The 23,596-nt window shown below is 35.2% G+C and overlaps 1 protein-coding gene across 1 annotated transcript in view; it reads left to right on the forward strand.

Moving 5' to 3' along the window:
* Positions 1 to 23,596, forward strand: part of Tox (thymocyte selection associated high mobility group box) — a 308,403-nt gene that overhangs the window by 242,286 nt on the left and 42,521 nt on the right. Inside the window, exon 4 of the mRNA XM_010640588.3 lies at positions 17,694 to 17,975. Coding sequence (XP_010638890.1) covers positions 17,694 to 17,975 — 282 coding nt within the window. The remainder of the gene's footprint in view (positions 1 to 17,693; positions 17,976 to 23,596) is intronic.

A 23,596-nucleotide genomic window follows, 5' to 3' on the forward strand; every position in this document is an offset into this window, starting at 1 on the left:
TGGCATAGCCTGACCTGAAAAAGAAAAAAAAAATCCTGTACCCACAAAATCATCTTGGATAAGTAATGGTCCATTACTAAGAGTTACTAACTACTAATGCATTCCTCTCTTGATGGACAATCTGTGTAATATTTGAATCCTTAAAGTCATTAAGTAACTTAAAAAGAGTTTCTATAAGGAAGATTAATTCTTGACTAAGGAGTCCATAAATTATGTATTTGCTCATCCTGATAGAAGCCACTACCTTGACTGTAACAAAAAAAAAAAAAAATTAAAGAAATATCTGGAGAAAGCTCTCCAAAGTTCAGAAGTCACAATCACCAAGGTCTTGAACTTAGTCCCAAACTAACACAAACACAAACTATTGAAAGGCATCATGAATTGCAGATTTCAGCCAAAGGCCTTCTATATCTTCCCTCACTAGGACAAACAAAATGTAGAATCTGCCTCTCCAGCATTTAGATCTACCCTTCAAGGCCAAGAGATAAAGATTTTTACAAGCTACAAAACTTGGTGATAACAGGAATTTCTAGTCTTTCAGTGTTGGACAGCCTATGGGTTTTTGCCTCCTTTTGAAACATTGTTTTCTACTTTAAAAGATTTCTGTAGCACAGTTATCTGCATTTTAAATTAAAGTAGATTAAAATTAAACTTTGCCTTCATTTTGCAACATCGATTGCAATTTTTAGATATCCTTCTTTGGGAGTTGAGTCCAATACAAATAGATTTTCCTCTGAAGAATAAATGGAGTATGATTCTCATCCTTGGCTCTGACTTTTGAATCTTGGCTCAGAAATGCCTCAAGTGGGCGAATCCAGAAGCCAGCATTACCTTCATGCTCACAAAATCTTAGGAAACCAAAATGTTCTTGGGAACAGATATATTCTTACCACTGCCTACCCACACATACTCAAAACATCCCTCACGCTTTTCTTTCCACAAAACAAAATAAAAATTTAATCTTTCTGAAAAGCCACCCTTGTATTTCTGTGGAAACTAAGAAATACTAAGACTTACTAAATTTGTAGTACCAAAGTTTTAAAAATCCACAAAGGGTGTAGTTTAGGTATGAGAGAAAAAACAGATTGTCCAGTTGACACACTTCCAGGACTTATGAATCTGGTAGATGTCAGGTGCACACAAGTGGAGCCCCTTATGGGACAATCCATAGGTAAAAAAGGGACACTGGAAGTTTGTTTACTTTCTGCATGATTAATGACAGAACCAGCTTTCTATTATGCCCAGCCAGCAATAGACCCTCATCCATCACGGAGAACAAAGCTTCCTAGCATTCAGGTTATATATTTCTTTCAGAAGAGACAAGTCACTCAAGAAATCTCTGGATTCTGCCTTCAAACTGATAATGGGGGAGAAATATCCAGTATTCATGCAACCTCTAGAAGTTAAACAGAATCTGTCTCATAAGCAAATAACAAAAGTAGTCAGATATTCTGGTAAATATAACCCACCAATGTTTAGTAGAAATTCAGGGCCTTTTAAAAAAAAATGTTCTGTTGAATTCCAAAGAGGTGCACAATTGAACAGTGACAAAAATCCAGGGCTTGACATGCTTAGTCACAATTTGAGTCATGTATATGAAATTATAAAATGCAGATAACTTCTTTCTGCATAAAATTAAAACTGTTGGAATGTAGCAGGAAGAGTAGGAGACAGTAGTTACTTGGTGAAAAAGACAATTAAGCATGGAAGTGTCCAGTCAATTTGAGGCATGACCAAGGCATTGTCTTAGTGTTCTATATTCTCAACTCTATGTGGTATTTGTAATATGAGCAATATCTGGAAAAATATGTCTATAAAAAAATTCCCATTAGATTCCTTTACAGTGGTTCAAGAAGCTAAAGATTCTCGAGAGACAATTTGAAGCTTCTTTGTGGATTTTTACACTATTTTTCATAGTCTCCTACAGTATCATGATATAATGAAGCAGCAAATATTAAACTGATGATATTTTATTTAGTCTTTCATAGTTAATGTATATAGAAACAATCTTCTTTGTATACATTCTGATTCAATCAGCTTAAATATTTGGATAATTATAATCACACCAACAAGTACAATGTCATAAAGAATTTTGGAAACTCATATAGGTGAGTTTTTGTGAGCTTAATATTCAAATTTCGAAAAGTAAAATCAGATCTCTTTATTTTAATAAATATTTTATTTTAGAAAAGTGTTTCATTATAAAATTTTTTGTGAGTCTAATACCTCAGACCTAGGTACTCATGTTTCTAACATTTTACATCAGTAAGATACAGATCATTAGCAAGCAACTACTGTTTACTGTTTACTGTTATGTAAAGTTATAATTCAATTGGATACTGTCAGCTTTTCCTAGTGTCCCTTTTTTGTTCCAGGATTCTGCCTAGAATATGACATTGCATTTAATCATCATGTTTCCTTAGACTTCCCCCAATAATGACAGTTTCTAGACATTCCATGTTTTTGATGACTTCTGACAGTTTTGAGAGGCTCTAGTTAGGTACATTATAGATTATTCATCCATTGGGTTGTGTCAAATGCTTTTCTAATGATATGAGTGAGGCACTGTGTCTTTGGAAGGTACACAAAGGTGCCCATTTTGATCACTTCTTTTCAAGGATTATTATTAGTACTATGAGTTATCACTAAGTTAGCTTTAATCACCTAAGATAGTGTTTGTCAGGTTTATCCACCATACACTTACTCTGCTTTTCTCTACCCTTTTCATATTCTTCTCTTTGGAGGAAAATAATTGCATGCAACCCACACATAAAGAATAGAGAGTTAGGAGCGGGGATTTAGCCCAGTGTTCTGGCACCTTCCTCACAAGCACAAGGACCAAAGTTCGATCCCCCATAACCCCCTCCAAAAAAAAGAATAGAGAGTTAGACTTTTTCTTCTTGAAGCTGAATGTCTACGTAAAATATCAAAAAAATTCTCCTGCATTAGAAACTCCTCTAGTGTTTCCCATAATTATTTATATATTCAGTAATTTACTTTTGTCATTATGATTGTGCCGTGAGAAAGATGCCTGGGAGAGGAAGAATGGACTTTTTGATAGACTCATTGAAAGGTACAAACTTACCTCAAAATCTTCTCTTTATTTCCTCTAGACCTTATCCCCAAATCTGGCCCAAAAATGTGTGTGTCACCCATAGTCAGCAACCAATAAGAATTGGGGGAAGGGGAGCAGTCCTCAACTAAGGTACCCCTGGCCTATGAAAGAGGAAAAAAAAATGTAATGCAGCTTTTGAAAAAGTTCTGACTTTTATCTTTTCCAAGAACATTTATTGTTCTTCAGAAAATAAATTGTTACTGGAAAATACTATTAGCTTTTATAAGTGTAGTTACAGAAAAATGATCGGATGGTTTTAAATTTAAAAACTGCTGGATAGGTATTCTTTCTTGTTCCCTTATAATAGGCTCTAAACTTTAATGGTATGAGTTTCTCTCTTTTCTTCCATTTGATCAATGTAATCGAGAATTTCCCCATTTATTGCAACTGGCATCTTGTGGTCATATAATTATGCTAGAGGTATTAAGTATGTGTTAGACACAAAATTGTAAATACAAAGGAACTATGAATTTATTTCCATATCATTAAACTACATTTTACCCATGAGTAAAGTACATTTTTCATAACTTGCAAGAAATGTCTTGCCTTGTTGTAGTAAACATATTTAACATTTTTAAAAGCCACTCAATTTGACACTGGAATTTGAATTATTTTGTTATCAGGGAATAAAGGGACCACTGAGTTGCAAGTGCCAGTATACACATAGCCAGGTAGCAAGATTTTAATCCTTCTCTAATCAGCCAATTTATATTTTTTCATGATGAAGGTTATCATTTTGGAAAAACTAACCCGTATTAGTATCACCTCATGGTATTATTTAAGACAAGAGTGAAAAGCATAAAAATTTGTATCCAAAAGTAAATTCTAATAGAACAGGAATTCCTATCATTTACTATGTTGCAAATAAGATTTAATAATAAATAATGCTATTTTTATTCTCACATAATTGAAATGTTTGGGGTTTATCAGTGTACCAATTAAGCAATGCTTAAAATAATTTTGGGGCTGGAGATTTACCTCAGTGATTCTGCCACCTGTCTCTCAAGCACAAGGACCCGAGTTCAATACCCGGTTCCAATAAATAAATAAATAATAATAATAATAATAATAATAATAATAATAATAATAATTTTCAATGACCAGAGCTCTGCCCTGTTAAACTTTACAGTTGAACTAATGTTTAATGATTGTTTCACAAGCACACCTTCTCATTCAGGAATCTCTGTGTGACCAAATGCAAGGACACTCTTCTACAGTACAGGATTTTATTATTGTTTAAGTAGTTTGGTTAGTACAATATGAAAATTCACCTCAAATAGGCATTAGGCTTTATTTAAGATGACAGAAAGTAAGTCCTTTTTGTTGTTAGAAAAAATATAATAAAAATATAAATATATTTATATATTTATATAAATATAATAAATAAAATGACTATTGCTTCTAATAAAAAACTCCATGTTTATTAAAATATCTACTAAAATTCAGCCAGATGAACTTTTCACTTAGTTGAAATAGCCTTATATTTCTTTTATTTTCTTGCCTCAAGGTGTTTTATGAACCAAAAATACATTTAATAAGAAGGACATGTCCACACATCAGCATATAGGTGAATAAGTCCAGTCTGTTCCACATTCCATAGCCACAAAACTGCAAAATGACGATTGAGAGAAAAATATACTCTTGAAATTGATCAAAATACATGAAAAACAATATGTACATAAATTCATTTAGATTTAGGTGCATATTTGGATAGAAAAGTGGGCAGAAGCATTCTAGAAAAGTTTCCAAAGAGAATTGAAACTAAAAATAAAATAAAATAAAAAAACCCTACAGCTGAGCATGGTGGCACACACCTGTAAACCCAGCACTCAGAAGGCTAAGGCAGGAGGATTGATGTGAGTTCGAGACCAGCCTGAGCTACATAGTTAGTTCCAGATCAGTTTCAACTACATAGTGAGACCCTGTCTTAAAGAAAACAAAAACAAAAACAAAAAACCCCACAAAACACCCTAGGATGCTAAATTCACTATAAATTAAATTAGGAGGGACAGGACACCCATTTTCCTGGGAAGAGTTGAGCATCTTATTGAACCTGTGGCATCCAAATTATTGGCATGAATATTCAAACTTAACTGTAGCTTGAATTTTTATTCTGAAATAGCTTCCCTGTCATGGGGCCATATTCAAAGGTCATATTCCATATGAGTATTTGTCCCCTTCCTGTGGTTAGATATCTTTTAGGTCATTAAAAAAGCATACAGTGGCATAGAAATGGCTCCTTCAGGTTCTTGTGTCTAAGGTCAACAGCTCCCCAGTGTCTCCTCCACCACCTTCCTCGGGGAGATCAGATGGAGTCATGATGCCTGGTGAAAAATCTGAAGAACTGTCTTCATCTAAAATTGAATATAATGTATACAGAGAGATTTCTGTTTTAAAGGTGCCTGATGCCTGCTCTTATAAACCTGGGGATCATCTAGTCTTTCACTATTACAGAGAAAGAAAACTTTAAGTAAACCATATCCACATAATGCTTATCTTCACAATTAATGTTTTCAACTTTATTCCTTTCCCTTTTTGTCTCAGACTCCATACATTTTCATACAATAAATCCATGAACCCAGTATGAACCTACAGTAAGATTTGGGTGCTCTATTTTGTGAGGTGTCTTGTTTGCTTTCTTTCCTTGAAATCACATACTCTCCAGCAAGTGGATGTCATGGATTGACCAGGGACCCCATACAAAGAAAGATTTTGATCAAAATGTTTGAGTCAGTGATTCTCTGAAAGCTTAATTCATATGGCCACATTTTTTGCTAGTGTAAAGATACAGATAAATTGATGACAATTGCTGTAGCCATAAATGTTTTTTAGGACCCAGTGAAAAACTCAAATATTTTTGAAATATTAGATCCATATTTAGGGACTGCTCAAGGGCTCCTTCTGCTAAGTTGGCATCAAATATTATTGTAGTTTTTAATTTTATTTTTTAGCTTCTTTTAGTTAGAACAATTTTCATATGTAGTATTAAAACTACAAATAAATAACACTTAAAAGATGCAACACTTGATCAAATTGCTAATTCTCTACCCAAAATCACACTGTCAAATTGCTCTTGGTCATATTTTTTTAAATATGATTTGATTACATATGGAATTTTTAAGGTTTAAAGTCTTCCTTTACTTGAATGTCATTCTTGACTGTTCTTTCAGATGAAAAGTTATGTGCTATTTTATTTTAGTTCCATTTTGTTTCACATTATCTCAGATGAATCTTTACTTTTATGAAAGTGTAGCAGAAATATGCCGACTGTCCAACAATCAGAGAGTGCCTGTGTCAAGTAGTATATCACTTCCAGAGTTGAATTCCACTCATTCCCATTCTTCATATGTCTTCCTGTGTTAATATGTGTTCTTAATTCCAAGTGCTTCCCGGAGCGCTGCAGACAGACTCCTTGTTGCGGCAGTATTTTTTGCAATTTTATAGTGATGTAGATTTGGTTACTATTAATCCCCACCGATGATGTGTGTTATGTTGTGTTTGCCTGCCTGCCTCCAAGGAACAGTCCTATCTGTCTTTATTTTCTCTAGAGACTCTCCTAGTACCAGGCACAGAGTAAGTGTTCAGTAAATAATATTTAATTTGAATTTCCTACCCAAGAAATCAGTGTTTCAAATTCAGTCATTGTAGGTTCTAATTTTATCTTTACCAGCAAGCCCTTCCACCATCTTTTATTAAAAAGAACATATGAAAAACATGAGACTACACACCAGGTTAATAATATAAGTGTCACGGTTTCTATACAGCCTTTGAGATTGTGTAACCTCTGACAAGTCCTGGCTGATTCTACTCCCTCTCTGAGCTTTTGGTCCCTCGTGGGGAAGATGGCACTGATGACTGAGATTGTCTCACCTGCTTATTGTGAGGGCTCAGTACGACAGTGCAGGTAAACTTTTAAGCACTGTGATTGATATATAAAGTGAGATCAGTAAGTATTAGACATTATTACTAAAAACGCGGAAGTGGGACAGCCAAAGACTGGGCATGAGCAGCTAAGGAGACTGATATGTGAACAGTGACCTACTTATCGGGTACACAACCATTTAGATTGCTTGTGTTAAGTGTAGTTTGCTGGAGAAATAGGTTTTAAATGTGAAAGACATATTTGCTATTTTTAAAAGTATTTGACACCAAATTTATCCTATGCCACCTGACACACAAGACTATTATCATATAGGGTTGTAATTTTTTAACACTATAATCCATAATTATCTAATTTCTGTATGTATTTTGTAGGTTTTAAACTTATAAGTGATGGATAGTTTAAATTAACATTAATGTCATAAAATTAGCTACTATTAAAACCTAATTATTGGTTGAGAAAATCTATGTTACTGGACACAGAAATCTCCCCCCACAAAAAATATTAAAGATATTTGTCCAAATTAAAATTAGAGCATGTAGCTTATATATTCTAAATGAACATGTGTGCCTCTCTAATAATAATTTTACTATCACCAAGTTACAGGATAGAGTTTTAATTATGACCTTTGTATCAGTAAAAGCCATGTATTTAGGATTAAAACCTACTGCTTTAACTGGTCTTGTTAAAGACTGTGGCTTGATACATTCTGGGCTCCAACTTTTATAAAAACCACAGAACACTTCCAATAACACTTTTCTAATTTCATGGTTCAATGCACAGTCAGTAAAGATTTAAATAATTCAGAGAGAAAGCCTATTCTCTTTTCTTTATTAGAAGTTTAAGTCAGGTAAATTCTTTGACATTTAATAGGTTTTTAACCCTTTTAATAACTTTTTATAATGAAATTTATTGGCGGTTGTTTTAAAGAAAGTGTTATTATATTAGCATGAATAGCAGTCAGTAGTTTTTATGATTAGTTTTGAGACCTTGACCTTATATGACTCAAAGTATATAAAAGCATAAATGAGTATTGTTAATATTAGCTAAATTAGGTATACCCAGAAACATACAGACTGTATATTACTGTGTTCATCCTATTATCTATCAGGCTATAAAATATTGGCAGACAAATATTTGAATCTTTTAATTGTTTTAAAGGAGCTTAAGGTCACTTACAGAGTCGTGCACTTTGAAGGAACTGAAAGACATTGTAATTTTCTCAGATTGATTTTCCTAATTTATTAATACCATGCTCAATAAGACATGATTTCTAGCCTTTTCCTATCTTAGTTTCATGCTATTTTAATGTCTTATAATATATAATTAAAAGGATTATTGGATGATTTCCATAATAAAATACTAATTTAAAATTGTGCTTTTTTCAAGTCCCTAATAAGTTGGGAGCACACAAATATTCTGTATGAAGAAGCTGTCTGGTGCAAGATGAATATAAGATTTTAATTTTGCTTCTTGAGATGTACTTTGAAGCTGAATGTCACGTGTATGTAATGACTTAAGAGTCTCAAATGAACTCGAATATCACTGTTCTGAACTGATGTAAAGGAGTCAATGTTCCACTTGACATCTCCATTTTTATTAGCATCCCGTTAACATTCCAGTGGAAAGGATGAGAAAGCAAGTTAAATTCTCAGGTTCAAATATAGTATGAAGAACCACTTTGGCTGACTTGTGCTGCTATAAATACACAGAGCTACTTCTGGTAGGTAAGCCTCAACTCCCAGAGGCCATGTCTCAGAGTACTTCCCAATTTTCTTATCACCTGCTCTTCCAATCCATTCTTTCGGTTTCAATGCACATAGTCCTTTGAAAGTATTCTGAAAGGAGGGTACATTATTTAGGTCCTTCTCTGGGCACATTAAAGTGAATCGAATGGGACCAAACAATAGCATGTTTGGATACAATTGGTGTAAGATGATTTTCCATGTGAGCAAAGCACAGCCCAGGCTTTGTAGTACAAGTACAAAACACTCAAGAGGTTCATTGATTTCAGTTTTAGGGAGACCCAAGAAGATCCATAGACTTCTATCCTATCACTGTGAATGTAAAATTTTGTAGGAATGCTAATTCAGATGTTTGGGGATGAAAGCATGAGCCACGTTGTCCTCCAGACTCTTTTACATGAGACAGGTTTTAATCTATGAATTCCTCTTTTCCTGCCATTAATTGGAGTTAGGAGAGATATGTTTTGTTGATTAAAACTGAACTTTGCCCTTTGTTTATGTACACATTTTCCCTGTATATTCTGGACAAAGGAGCCTTTTTGAAGGCATAGCGTGTTGGGAGTGGTAATATTGATGTTGAAGTTTACAAATTACAGCAGGAGACAAAATAATGCTGGCATGATGTAATGAGAAATGGGATGTTTCCCCATGTTGAACTGCAGTTAAAAGGCATCGCCATATCACACAGCCTCCTGGCCACAGTAATAATCCAAAGTGAAATTATATGTGCAGAATTCATGAAAAAGTGCTGTACTATGAACTGGAGAATCTTTTATATAATAAAACTTCTTTGAACCATGCATCTTCCAGTTAGCCTATTAGCCTGATCAGGGAGCTATTAAAATCCAGGTTATAAGGTCAGATTTTATCAGGGCTGTTTACTTTCTCTGAGTGAAACCATGTACTTTGTGACCATAAACTGCCCCTGCTCATCTCAGGGAAAACCCCCACAGATTCTAGACTGCTCGGTCACAATTGTGTCAGTGACTCACAAACTACAACTAATTGGGGAAAGAAAATCAAGGGTGACCACAAAAATAAATTTGTTTGTTTTGTACCAGGAATCAAACCCAAGGGTGCCCTACAATTGAGTTACATCCCTAGTGCTTTTAAAATTTTGAGACAGTGTCTTGCTAAATTACCTAGGCTGGCCTTGAACTTGCAATCCTCCTGCCTCAGCCCCCTAAATAGCTAGGATTATAGTCATGCACCACTGCACCTGGCTATATTTATTTCTGAGAAAACTCATTCATACTTTTTATTTTCGTTAATGCTAGCAATATTAGTTTAAATTCAATATACTTTTTCCTGTTTGTTTTTTTAAAATTTATCACCATCAAGGAAATAATATATGATGTTTATTTATTGTATTGGTGGTTTCCCTCACCAGAAACTGAGAAGCCTACAGGGAAAGAATTTGGTCTTCACAGCTACTGCTGTTTATCCAGTATCTAGAACAGTGCCTGGCACATAGTGGACACTTCATAAATATTTATTGTTGAACAATTATCTCCATTTTTTAAAGGTGGAAAATGAGATTTAAAAGCAAGAAAAATAAAATAATGCATTGGAAACAGGGGCAACCTATTGTCATGAGCAGGATTCCTTCCACAAAAGCACACCACTTCTCACAAAAGGAGGGGCAAGCACATAAAATGGAGGAAGGCCACTTCCACAGTTGCTTACAAAAATGAACGTGGATACACGCTCTAGAGGAATGGAGATGTTGCTTTCTGGGATGATTGGATGTGACAGAAATAGAAGTTAAGTTCTGGAGAGGAGAAGGCCCAGGCAATTACACGGAGGAGGGTGCTGAGGGTCTTCATTCCTATCCCTCTGGTGCTTCCTGCTCTTTAACATCTGATTTTTAGCTCATCTCTGGAAGAGGACTAAAAACAAACTCGATGAAATAGTCTTTAGCCCTTGAGATTTTAGCCATCAATTTTAAGTCTCTCCAGTAATGTTTGTTTGTTTGTAAAATCCCTTGAATAATCAAGATCCCACCCATTCACGAAAGAGGGCACAGGGAGGAGGGACCATGGTCTAAAGGGGGTTGCAGGTGAAGTATCACTGAAAAATCCTGTGGCCATGGGTGTTTTGTTTCTTGAGGTGGTTTTAATTCCCAAATGTGGTGGTTTCTAAAGGGAACTGTTTGTTCTTGTGACAAATATCTAATGAATTATGCTCCAGAGTTTTTGCTTTTTTATATTCACTTTCTAACTACTTAGCCATCTAAACTACAAATATTCCTCTTTAGCATACCATAAAGAAATCTGTTACTTAATAACTCTTGTTGTTTTTTGGAAAAAAGTAAAGATTCAAAATGTTAAATTCAAAAGCAATTTTGTTTACAGAAATTTAGAGTAAAAATTAAGTTATTTGTCTTCAAATATTGAAGAAAATTTCTATTCTTAGAAATGGCCTATTTTTTTGAACCTTACTTTTATTAATCTTTAAAACTACAGCCTGAGCTCTGCATAGGCGTTTTTCCATATTTTTCTCTCCTTTTTTTTTTGTTTGTTTGTTTGTTTGTTACTCCTTTTGTTTTGTTTTGTTTTGTTTTTTGTACCAGGGATTGAACTCAGGACCTTGCGCTTGCAAGGCAGGCAGTGGCACCACTGAGCTAAATCCCTGGCCCATCCCTATTTTGACATTAATGTCCAGTATTCATTGTCACAGCCTAATAGGAAAAGTGTTAAATTTACTTAAAAGTACACATTTCTAAATAATAAATAGATCACACTAGGAAATCACGTAGGCTATTTATTTAATTTGTTTGAACAACAAGTAATTAAGCTCTCTCTTGGAAATGCATTTAGGAGAATAATAAATAAAATTTGTTTATTAAATTTACGCACACATTTGTTCTGGTGTATACATTTACATATTAATTGAATCCCAGGCAAAAACATGTAATCAAATTGGGGGCTTAAATAATGCCAACATTTACATTCTTCTCATAGACACTTAGAATGCATGATTCCTAAGAAAAAAATGAAACTGTTTTGCCTTCCTGCTTTAATTAATCATGCAAGGCGGCATGGACAACCTGGAGCAAGGCTCAGAAGTTTTTCTTCAGATGCTAAGAACTCGTATGTTTGATACTGTGTATAAAAGGGACAGAGAACAAGCCCTTGTCACAGGTAGACCACGGGGTCTCCTCCTCATCCTGGGGAAGCACTCCACAGTGAGAGGTGCCACATCCTATCAGACAAGGGTAAGCAAGGGCTTCAGAGATTCTTCTCCTTCTCTTGCTCCTGCTGCATCTGGCAAACTTCCAGGCAGTGCCTGCATAGACCACAGAAAGCAGCAGCTGGTGAGCCCCATTAGCAAATAAGGCCTTGGGGCTACCCCTGTTCCAGAGCTCTGTTCACCAACTGCTTTTCACTCAAACAGCTGGATAGGAACAAGAGAGCCAAGGCATCGTTAGAGTTTTATGTGTACAACTGTTTTGATATAGATTGTCTGCTAGAGGCAGAGGTAGTGATAGCTTTCATGGCTGTCTTGCTGGACTGGGAGGAATGCTGATAGCCAAAAGAATTGCACAGATGCAAAAAGGATTGCGAAACACATCCAGCTTTAAACACTGATAGGCAGGCCTTCACTTGTTCTGTGCCATTCAGGGCTGCAAGTTTGACACCACTGAGTCACTCATACAATACACAGTATTGCAAGGGTATTTTTTGAGGGGGAGGAGAGTATTCCAATTACACCAAAATGATGCTCATTTTTTAAAATGATAATCTGAGATGGGCGGCATGAGCATTTCTCTTTTCCTTTTCAAGGAAAATACAGCAAAAACACACTTGATATATATATACCAAATATAGTGCCTGAAGTTTCCCATTTGAGCTTCAGTCTAGCACTCCTAAGAGAAAGATAATGGGCAAGGGTGAGAAGCAATGTGACATCAGCATCACACCCAGGGTTACAAGGCAGGTCATGAGGGAAAATATAGGGTATCTGTTTTGTTTTCTTGATTGATTGATTTTAATGGAACTTTTTTCTTCCAATAATTAGATAAAGGTTTTGAAGAACTCAGTTGAAATCTCCCCCACTTTATCACTATAATCCCTAACCAATATTTTAATTGACATTTTTAACTCCCTCCCATAAGTTTAAAACAATTTGGTTCTCAATAACAATCTGAAAATTTGAGGAAACAGATCTGGTTTTCAAAAAAGTGAAATCTAGCCCCAATTTTCAAGTGGACTGAATTTCCTAAATGGAGATATGAATATTAAGAGCTACTTCAACTAAAATACTAGTGGGATAAATGCAGGACATTTAGCCAGAACAAAATGAAATATGCTTGGTTTGAAAATAAACAAAATAACAAATACACACATCAGAAATTACTTTGAGACATTTGAGCCTAGTGTTTAGCAAAGGAAGATCCCAAATGGTCAAGGTCTAACACTACTATTTCTTTGAAGCTAACATCATCAATCCTGATTGTACCAGGCCAAAATATCTCTTTGGTGTAATTCAAGAAATATATGTGAGTACCTTCAACATGCCAAGATAAGTGCTATAAAAATCTAAGGCTACAATAATTAAGAAAAAGATTTTATCCTTCCTTTTCTCAGTTTATAATCTATTAGAGTGCATTGTTTATGATTATATTCAGCTATATATAATAAAATCATAAATGAGAATGAGTATGCAAAGACAGTCTCATTAAAAATTCCCATAGGAAGTAGTTGATTAGGTTCCAAAATAATCAGACCCTTAAGCACTGCTCTCATTTTTTCAAAATTCTTTGAAGGCTGCCTCTTATTCTAAGACATTTTTCTAATTTCTAATCATTGTCCCACACTTTTGCTAGGAAGAATGAAAAAATAAAAGATGGTGAACACTTCATTTAAGGAGACTTCTTAGAAATACTACCAAATGCTTTCATTTACATTTCAGGATGGCATGGCCATATATAGCTGCAAGAGAGGCTATACACGCCATCCTTTACCAGCTGCTAGAGCTTGTAGGTAAATTTTGGAGGCTAATTCCTCAGGTAAAAGGCCAGTGAATGTCAAAGGACACATCTTAAAGTTTCTGCCACAAATGGAAACAGACTTTAGTCAAATATTTGCAACTTATGACTAATACTAGATGAAAGTCATAGGAAAAAATTATTAAACTTCTTAAGTCAGTTTTTCCTGACTTATTTATCCCTTCAGTTATACCCTGACACAGCAAATATTTTAGTACTTAGAATGCCACTGAACTAAGAAGTGATTGAAACATACCTTCATCATGGCCTGATCTTGTCAATGACAGTTGGCGATGTACATGTACATTAGACAGAACTTTAAAAGCAACAGCTTATAAAGAAAGTGCTTTGGCAGCTCAGAATTAGAAGGTTCTTAGAGCTGTGTGAAAGAACTGACTTTTGAACTTGACTCTGAAGTATATATAGAGTTTTTGCATATGCCAAAAGAGTTACGGCATCATGAAATAGTTAACCAAAAAAAAGCACATGTTCGCAAAATAAGCATATTTCACTTCTACCTCAACCTTTGTCACTGGAGATATTAGAGAGCATTTAATCTTTCCTCTTGTAGACTTGTGCAAAACAACTACCTATATGGCTACATCAAAGGGAAATTGTAAGACAATAAATTATTAACAATCACAAATTGATGAGCAAAGTATGAGTTTTTTCTTCTTTTAAAAATTTCTTTTAAAAATTTTAAAAATGCTCAGACAATAGTTATTGAGTGATGGAAGACAAGCACAAGAAAAAGACATGATCAAGGGTAGAGACCTAGGCCAAAAGAGAGAGAAGGTATCTGACTGTGCTTAAAAAAAAAAAAAAGACACTGTCTGCCTGACCTGAACACCATTAGTGATATAATATTTTGAAACAATGATGAATCTGTGGAAAGCAGGTCCAGTCCTGAACACATCACCATCCTTCAGTGTACTGATTCTTTGCTTCTCTGCAGCCATACCTTCCTCCTTCTCTTCAGTATAGTAGCAAGAATTCAGATTTTAGTCATTAGGGGTCTACCCACAACACAAGTTAACAAAAGGAAACCATTTAAAAGATTGCAAAACAGTGGAAGAAACAGGTGTTATAAGATGAGATTGCTTCAAACCTTTGGAAGGTTTGAACAACTCTGTTGTTGTCATCAGTCTAGAAACTCTATATGAAAATCAATCTGGAAATCATCCCCCATAATATCATATTAAAATTATGAGATTTCTGAGATGATGAGAGGAAGTGGGCTCAAAATAGATATTGGTTTGTGCTTTGTAACTTGAGATTTATGTGAAGGAGAAATGAAGATATCAAGTATTAAATGTTTTAAAAAGATAATTTAGTTAATGTATGATTTTGCTGGTTGGATACTTTTAATTCATAAGCCTATGAAATGTATTCTATAAATATATAAATTGAAATGTGAACATAAAGTGCTTTATTTGATTTCAGATTGGGAGAGAGGGGCTACAGTATACAAGATAGTGTTCATTTGTTGACTGCCATCATTCTGTGCCCATAATAAAAGCTATTCTACCTGTTAGTAATCTAAGAAAAAAGATATAGCACTTTACAACATTGAGAGTAAGTCTAGAAAAAATATTTCCTGTATCCTGACTCTTTCATGTGCTTTAAAAAGTCAGTCTTGTATTTTATTGCTGGTTTTTGTAGTACTGGTGATTGAACCCTGGGTCTTTACCCTGAGCTACATCCCTAACCCCTTTTCTATTTTATATGCTGAGCCAGAGTCTTGCTATCCAGGCTCAAACTTGAGATCCTCTTGCCTCAGCCTCCCAAATTGCTGCGATTCTGGTTTCTGTGGTACCTTGGGTCAATGGCAAAAGGTATGTCAAATCTGCAAAAGCTATGTCATAAGGAAGATCAAATTTGTATAAATTATGTGAACATCTAAGGAGACATAAAAATTCAGTAAATATGAATGGACTTGAAACAAAATCAGTGGTTGAGTTTAGTAAACAACATTTGGAAAGGTATAATCATCTTTCATTGACTATAACTCTATCTGTAGGAGACATAAAATTTTGAATCAGTTTCTTAATACAGTGAGCAGTATTAAAGACTGGAATTGGAAGGTGCAGATTTTAACCCCAACTCTGGTTTAGATCAAATCATTTAACCTCTCTGGATTTTACTCTTTCATTCATTTGTTTATATTTTATTTATATATTTTTTCAACAAATATTCAATATTACTTTGTACTCCCCCTGCCAAATTTCCTTTCCCACAGAGTATCTCTAAGCACCCTTGAAGCTCTAAAATATGTCATTAGAGAGTAAAAACTGCCTAATGATGGACTAAATGGGGGAATTTGAACTATCTTTGAAGAATTAGAGGAATGCAATTTGAATAATTGAAAAATCTTGGTTTGGGATAGGAAAGCAACATACATAGCTATTAAATTGTATCTAGCTGAAGTTTCTCCAAAAAGAGCCAGAAACCTAGGACACCTAGAACAGTCTGAAGATGGAGCCTGAAAAGAATCTAGGAAAGGGCCAATGGGATGAAGGTGGAAAACCTGTTACAGAGAGTGAGTGCAGAGTAGTCCCTGGGCCCTGAACAGCCACAATTTCAGTTTCATATGGATTTTACTAGATTGGTGATATGATTGGAGAGCATTTGCAGACAATAGTTTTATTATCATATGAAAAAATATTCTATGACTAACTTACTTAACTTTCACACTATTTCCATGTCACAATTACATTTGCTGACAGGTAATTACTAAGCATCTCACACTATGTGGGACTTTTTTATGAAACAGTAAAATAACATTATTAACTTGATCTTTCAATTCCAACCTGTAACTTTAACAACATGTTACTTTGCTGCCCCTCTCTTTTACCAGTCTCCTTATCTCCCTCTCCTTCTCCCTCCCTTCCTTCCTCCCTCCCTCTCTCTCTCACTCTCTCTCTTTCCCTCCCCTTACTCATTCTATAACTACCTGAATTCCCTAATCCTCCTCATCATGATAAATCTGAGCTGTGTCTATAAGCACCATGAAATAGTCTCCATTATTTTAAGTTTGAAAATACTGCAGAAATGTTAAGTGAAATCCACCATACTCCTCCTACACAAGGCATCTGACCTCTAGATAATGCTAAGCACTTCATCCTCCGGTGCTTTTAATACTAATCCTTGCTGAGACAAAACTCATTGCTTGAATTACAAGAGTGAGTCTCATTAGGGCTAAAAAGCAGTGACCCAGATAGCATAATGGATTAACATGGTGACCTTGTAGTTTTAGAGCTTTACTTTCAAATCTGACCATCCAGTCCAAATCACTTGAATAGTCAATGAATCAATTGGTTGATAACAGTCTAAACATTCTGAGTCCAGGAGTTTGGAGATCATTTTGTTCAGTACTATCCTATAAAGAATTAGATTGGAAAACAATAGTACACTTATTAACTTCTCAAATCTATCTTAAATGCTTAGACTAAATATAAGGTTTAGTGAATGGTTGTAATCACTAATAATTGTATAGTTTAGCCAATATAATAAGCATTAATATTTTGAAACTGAAATCATGTAGATAAAATCTATAAATGTATATATACAAGATATATGTGTACATGTCATTAGTACAGAAATGTTATGAATACAATGAATCAGTTTTTTGTTGTTTTGTTTTGTTTTTGTACTGGGGATCGAACTTGGGTCCTTGCGCTTTCAATGGAACCACTGAGCTAAATCCCCAGCCCAGTGAATTAGTATTGAGCAATGTGATGTTTACTAGGGCTTTATACATGCCAGGGAAAATACCCTACTACTGAACTACATTGCCATCCCCATCTTTTGCAATTCTTTAAGGTAATATATGATGTAAGAATTATTATACTCAAGGGAAAATTAACATGTGCAGAGCTCATTAGGACATGCTGGAGTCTGCAGAATTTTTTGCCAGAAACATGCTTCCAAAAATGTATTTGTTTCTGTATTTATTTATTGCAGATGCAAGATATACGGAACCCGGAAGGAACTCAATATAGCTCCCACCCTCAGATGGCAGCCCTGAGACCCCGGGGCCAGCCCACAGACATCAGGCAGCAGGCAGGGCTGATGCAGCACGGCCAGCTGACCACCATCAACCAGTCCCAGCTGAGTGCCCAGCTGGGCTTGAATATGGGAGGGACCAATGTGCCCCACAACTCCCCCTCACCTCCAGGGAGCAAGTCTGCAACTCCTTCGCCATCCAGTTCAGTGCATGAAGATGAAGGCGATGATACCTCCAAGGTATGACTAGGTTATTTTTAGAGCCATGTTTATCACCTTCCTTGACCTATGGAGTAGGGAGTACAAGTTTGTCCTTCAAATGAGAAACACGGATGAAGAACATACACTTGGTACATGAAGTATAAGGTTACAAACTGAATGGATGGTTACAAGCTATATGGTTGGCCAATTAAGTTCAAACATATCCTTTCAAAACAGTTGTACTAAGTATAAAAGTCATTTGCATCCACAAAATGTATGTTCTACATAGAATAAGGTGAAATAAATCCTGTAGGACTCAACTTCCAAAATCAAGCCTAATTTATACCCATTCAAAAACATCTATAGGCAATAGCCCATCAAGTTACAGTAAAAAGTGTGCATGTGTGCATTATAATACTTTGGTTAGATGAAACCCTTGAGAATATTCAACACAACCACTTCTTCCTGACAAAAAAGGGTGGGAGGTACACCTTTTGTCAACTCCATATCAATGTGCTTGTCTCTGTCTGTCTGTCAGAGCAGAGCCATTCATCTTAAGTTATCTGGATGGGAGGATGGGTCTCAAATTCCTGTAGACTGGAAAATTAGCAGCAAAACGTAGTTCCTTAGAGTATTAGAAGCAACTTTTAAAATGCCTGCATGAAAACCAAGTGCACCTTCACCTAAAAACATGAAAATAATTATTTGATTGCTTTAATTATTTTTGGCAACTTTCAAATGTATACCAGTGAAAAGGATTCTTATACCTAGTTACTGAGAAAAATAGTAACTGTTGAATAAGTAATAAATATTTCTCCTCTTTGTTTTTTCCTTAATATTTTTACTAAGAGTCACTTATGTCAGCCACTCTGTTTTCTTTTCACTCTTGTAAGAAATTGGTTTTGAGAACATTAAATTGTCAATATGTTCCTAAAGGTAACACTGTGATTCTCGTCTATTTGGTTAATTTCTAGCAGCTATGTTAATTTTTAAAGATCCAAATGAATTTTAAAGGTGATTCATAGAACTATTCAGCCTAATGATAGAGATAAAACTGTAGAATTGATCATATCTTCTTAGTTTCTGTATTCTTTTTTTTCTTTTTAATTCAGTTTATTGGTACATTTTAGGTACGTGGTACAGTTACATTCATCATTGGGATCTTGTACCTCTACATGACAGGTCTTGGTTCTCATTTTTCCCCTTGTCCCTGCCCTCCCTTCACCCCTCCTCCCCTCCCCATTTACAAACACTTTATTTCCATTTTTTCATTTTCTCATATTTTTTTCTTTTCCCTTATTACCTTTCCCCTACCCTTCCCATTTTCCCTACACCTTTAGCCCTTTTCTTCCCATTTCACAATGTCATTCATCTCATTAGGATCTTACCCTTATTCCTTCCCCTACCCTTCCCATTTTCCCTACACCTTTAGCCCTTTTCTTCCCATTTCACAATGTCATTCATCTCATTAGGATCTTATGTACTATTACAGTTTATTCACACCAGAGAATTGATCAAAACTTCTTATTTTCTGTATTCTTAACATTCTGACTTTTGAAAACTTAATCCTGGAGAACCAAAAAAGCTGTCCTTCATCAGAGGCAATAGCCAACACCTAGTAGGAGGCAAATGACTCCTGAGTGAGCCCCCTGTTACAAACAAAGCAACCTACCCAAAGTCCACACCCTAACCTTCTTCTTTATGGAACTCCCCACCAAGTCATTATTCTTCCTGTCCTCTCACCCCAGGGCTATGTATTCCACAAGTAGGAACCAGCCTTCTAGCTCAGAGCCTGCAGAAACTTGCTCAAACTCTCCAATCCTAATCTTACAGTTTGCCTACCCTGCCTCACCCATCCCTTACCACAAAACCACCTACAGATGCTCTGATTTATGCTCTGCCCTGGCCACTTTTCTGCATCCTCACTGACTGGGGTGCTTCCCTACATGACCCCGATTGGCAGGCCATGTCTTCTCATCCTGGAGAGCTTATAACAACATTCATGACAGTCATTTCTGTGTTTGCTGTCTTCCACACCTAATTAAAACAAACACTAGATACAATTCCAGAAGAGCTTCCCAACCAAGCATTGCCCACACCAATTTCTCCAACCCTCTGGTCAATGAGACAGTCTCACCAGTGAAATGAAAAGGCAAGAAGAGACTAACAGATACTACAGAATTAGTGTGTCAGGTTAGTGAAAGCCTGGACATTAGCTGACTGTTTATAGGGCAAAATAATTTTCTTCAGAAAATATAGATTATTGTAATTAGCACGTAACAACCAATGAGTACTTGGACCTAAATATGAATACTGAAGATTCACTTGTGGCAAGGGATATAAATACTGGATTATTCCTGGGGATTTAAGTCAATTCCTAAAGAGAGATGATATGTACTATACTGCAAAAAAAATTAATGTTCTGCTCATGGTAAAGATCAGTTTGTGCATCTGGAGTTTATTGGTATCCTTTGCTGACATTTCAGGAAGTTAAATGCAAAATTAGTAACATCTTCTGACAGTAAATTTCATATAGGATTATTCTTTGTTTTCTGTTACTAGACTACATTTTTTTCTCATTGAGTTTATTGGTACATTTAGGTATGCAGTACAGTTACATCCATCCTTGGGCTCTTGTACCTTTGCATGAGAGGTCTTGGTTCTCATTTTTCCCCCATACCCCTGCCCTCCCTTCACCGCCTCCACCCTTCCCTATTTACAAAAACTTTATTTCTATTTTTTTCATTTTCTCATATTTTTTCTTTTCCCTTATTACCTTTCCCTTACCCTTCCCACTTCCCCTTCCCACTTCCCCTACACCTTTAGCCCTTTTATTACTATTACACGTTGTCAATTATACCATTAAGATCTTATTTGCAATTATATTCTCAGACAAAGCAAATTTCAAACCAAAACTGATTAAGAGAGACAAAGAAGGCCACTACATCCTTGTAAAGGGAACAATTCAAGAGGAAGAGATGACAATCATAAACATATATGCACCAAGTATTAATGCCCCTAGCTATATAAAACAAATATCAAGTAACATGAAAACTCAAATAAGCACAAACACAATTGTAGTGTGGGACCTAAACACCCCACTATCACAAATAGCCAGATCATCTAGGCAAAAAACCAACAACGAAATACTAGAACTAAACCAAGCTTTTGAACATATGGACTTGATAGATGTCTGTAGAGTGTTCCACCCCACAAAATCAGAATATATATTCTTTTTGGCTCCACATGAGTCATTCTCCAAGATAGACCACATACTAGTTCATAGAACAGGTTTGAATAAATGCAAAGTAATGGAAGGATTATTCTTACTTACAATTGCATTTTCCACATTCTTCAACTTATATGAGTGGATGAGTGCAAACCTGAAATTCGTAGAATTTATATTTACAAATTTTGCTATTTTCTATTAACCTCTTTGTCCATATTTTGTAATTGCATTGAGGCATGAATTTTTTATGTCATAAGCTTGCAGGCCAGTGTGAAACTTGGCCAGTGGGTTTCCTACCTAATCACTCAATATTTGCATCTCAAAATAATTTATAGTCTTTTATTAATGTTGTGGAAGCATTGAATGGTAAAATTCATACTCTGTAGTGGTAGATTCTTGAATTATTGATTTGTCAGGCTTAGGGATGTAGTTCTCAAGAATATACCAAATGTAAAAATGAGATTTTGGCTATACAAACACTCTCAGGTTCCTTTTTAGTTTAGGTACATTTTCCATCTCAAGCTCACTCTACCATTCCATGTCTGCATATTGTCCTTCACCTTCTCTTCAATTCAGAATTTTTCTATGCATTCATTCCACTCGTACTTATGAAATTGCTAGGAAAATCCTCTCATGAAAATGCTCAAGCATTTTTATCAAACCTAAGGATTTCACTGGAATTTTTTCTTTATATGTGAGTGGGAGATTATGTGGATGTGTATTGCAATAGCTCCAGCTAAATGTGAAACAGCATTAAGTCAAAAAGATCATTTAAATCATTTCTAACAAGCAACTCCAAATATTGAGTTCCACACCAGAAAAAGCAGCTTTTAAACCTTCCCTCTTAACACTTTGTGCTCTTTTTAAGCAGTTACATATTGAGTCCCATTTATCTAATTGAACAATTAAATTAAATAATTCTGTTTTGACAGAAAGATATATTGTAAATATACCAGTAGAATTAATTATCACCTTATAAACACCCATGGTTTTGATTGCTCTGGAGCTATGTTGACAGCTTTAAGTTATAAATGAGACATACAGTAACACATCAAAGAAATAACAAATTTAGGCAGCTTGTGGTTCTAAGCCTATAATCCAGGACTTACAATGCCAGATATTTTAAGTGTCTTAAAGTGTCTGTTGAATTACGAGCACATTTTTGGTAGTTTTTTCCTTTAAGAAAATTATGGGCTAAGAATCACAGTATTTTTTTTCCTTTTCCTTTCAGCTTTTTTCTTTAAAGTATTCCTATGTTTCATATGTGTCTGTTGCAAATAGCATAGAGTTAGTAGATCTTTTACTTTTAAATAGGACACTTATTACATTTATATTTACATAAATACTAAATTATCTGTGTTTATTAGAATGATGCTTTTGCACCACAAATGTGTTCTTTTTCATTCTTATATTCCTTAAGATTTGTCTTGTTGGGCTGGGGATTTAGCTCAGCGGTTTGGTGGCCTGCCTTGCAAGCGGAAGGACCTGAGTTCAATCCCCATTATAAAAAAAAAAAAAATTAGTCTTCTTTTTCTCATTCCATTATTTCTGATTTTAAGATTAGAAATAGTAAACCAGGCATGGTGGCACACACCTGTAATCCCAGCCCTCGGGAGGCTGAGGCAGGAGGATCGCTGTGAGTTCAAGACCAGCCTGGACTACATAGTGAGTTCCAGGTCAGCCTCAACTGCACAGTGAGACCCTGTCTCAAAAAACAAAAAAAACAAAAAAAAAAAATTATATTTATTTTATTTTATTATCTTCCTCTGGCACATAACCACAGAAACGTCTTTATCCCCATCTTAGATTACTTTAAGCATTTGCCTTCTAATTTATATTGAGAGCTCTTGCAACCATTGTTTTAATTGTTTTGATTAAATTCTATAATTTAATAAACTTTATGAAACACTTTTTATGAACATTATTTTTATTCTTATTTAATTCTATTTTCCTCCAGATTTATTTGTATGCATATTTCTTTTGCATGATAATTGCTTTTCTTTATAGCTCTAAAATAGTCGTTTGTTAGGGTCTGTTGGGAACATGCTTACCTTAAAAATATTTTTGCTGGTTTTATGATTCTAGATTGACAATTATTCTCCTTTAAAATTGTGACGATGTTGTATTATTCCATCCAATCCTGATTTCCACCGTTCCTTTTGAGAAAGAATTTTGCTGCCTTTCTTTTAAAGTAATCTTCCTTTACTCAGAGTGGGATCAAGATTTTCTCTTGCCTTTAGTGTTTTGCAGCTTTACTATGATACATGTGGGAGTCCTCATATTTAGCCTGTACTTCATTATCCCCGTCTTTCATCATTTCTTTAAATCATTTTTTATATACTGCCTCTTCCCTTGTCCTGCTCCCTTATTGTAACTCTGTATTTTGTAAATCTGAAAGGATTAGTGTTAAATTTTCTCATCTTATCCTCCA

Source organism: Fukomys damarensis, unplaced genomic scaffold (genome assembly GCF_012274545.1).
Source record: "Fukomys damarensis isolate Sample0158 unplaced genomic scaffold, DMR_v1.0_HiC HiC_scaffold_5, whole genome shotgun sequence".
In the NCBI taxonomy this organism is placed as follows: domain Eukaryota; kingdom Metazoa; phylum Chordata; class Mammalia; order Rodentia; family Bathyergidae; genus Fukomys; species Fukomys damarensis.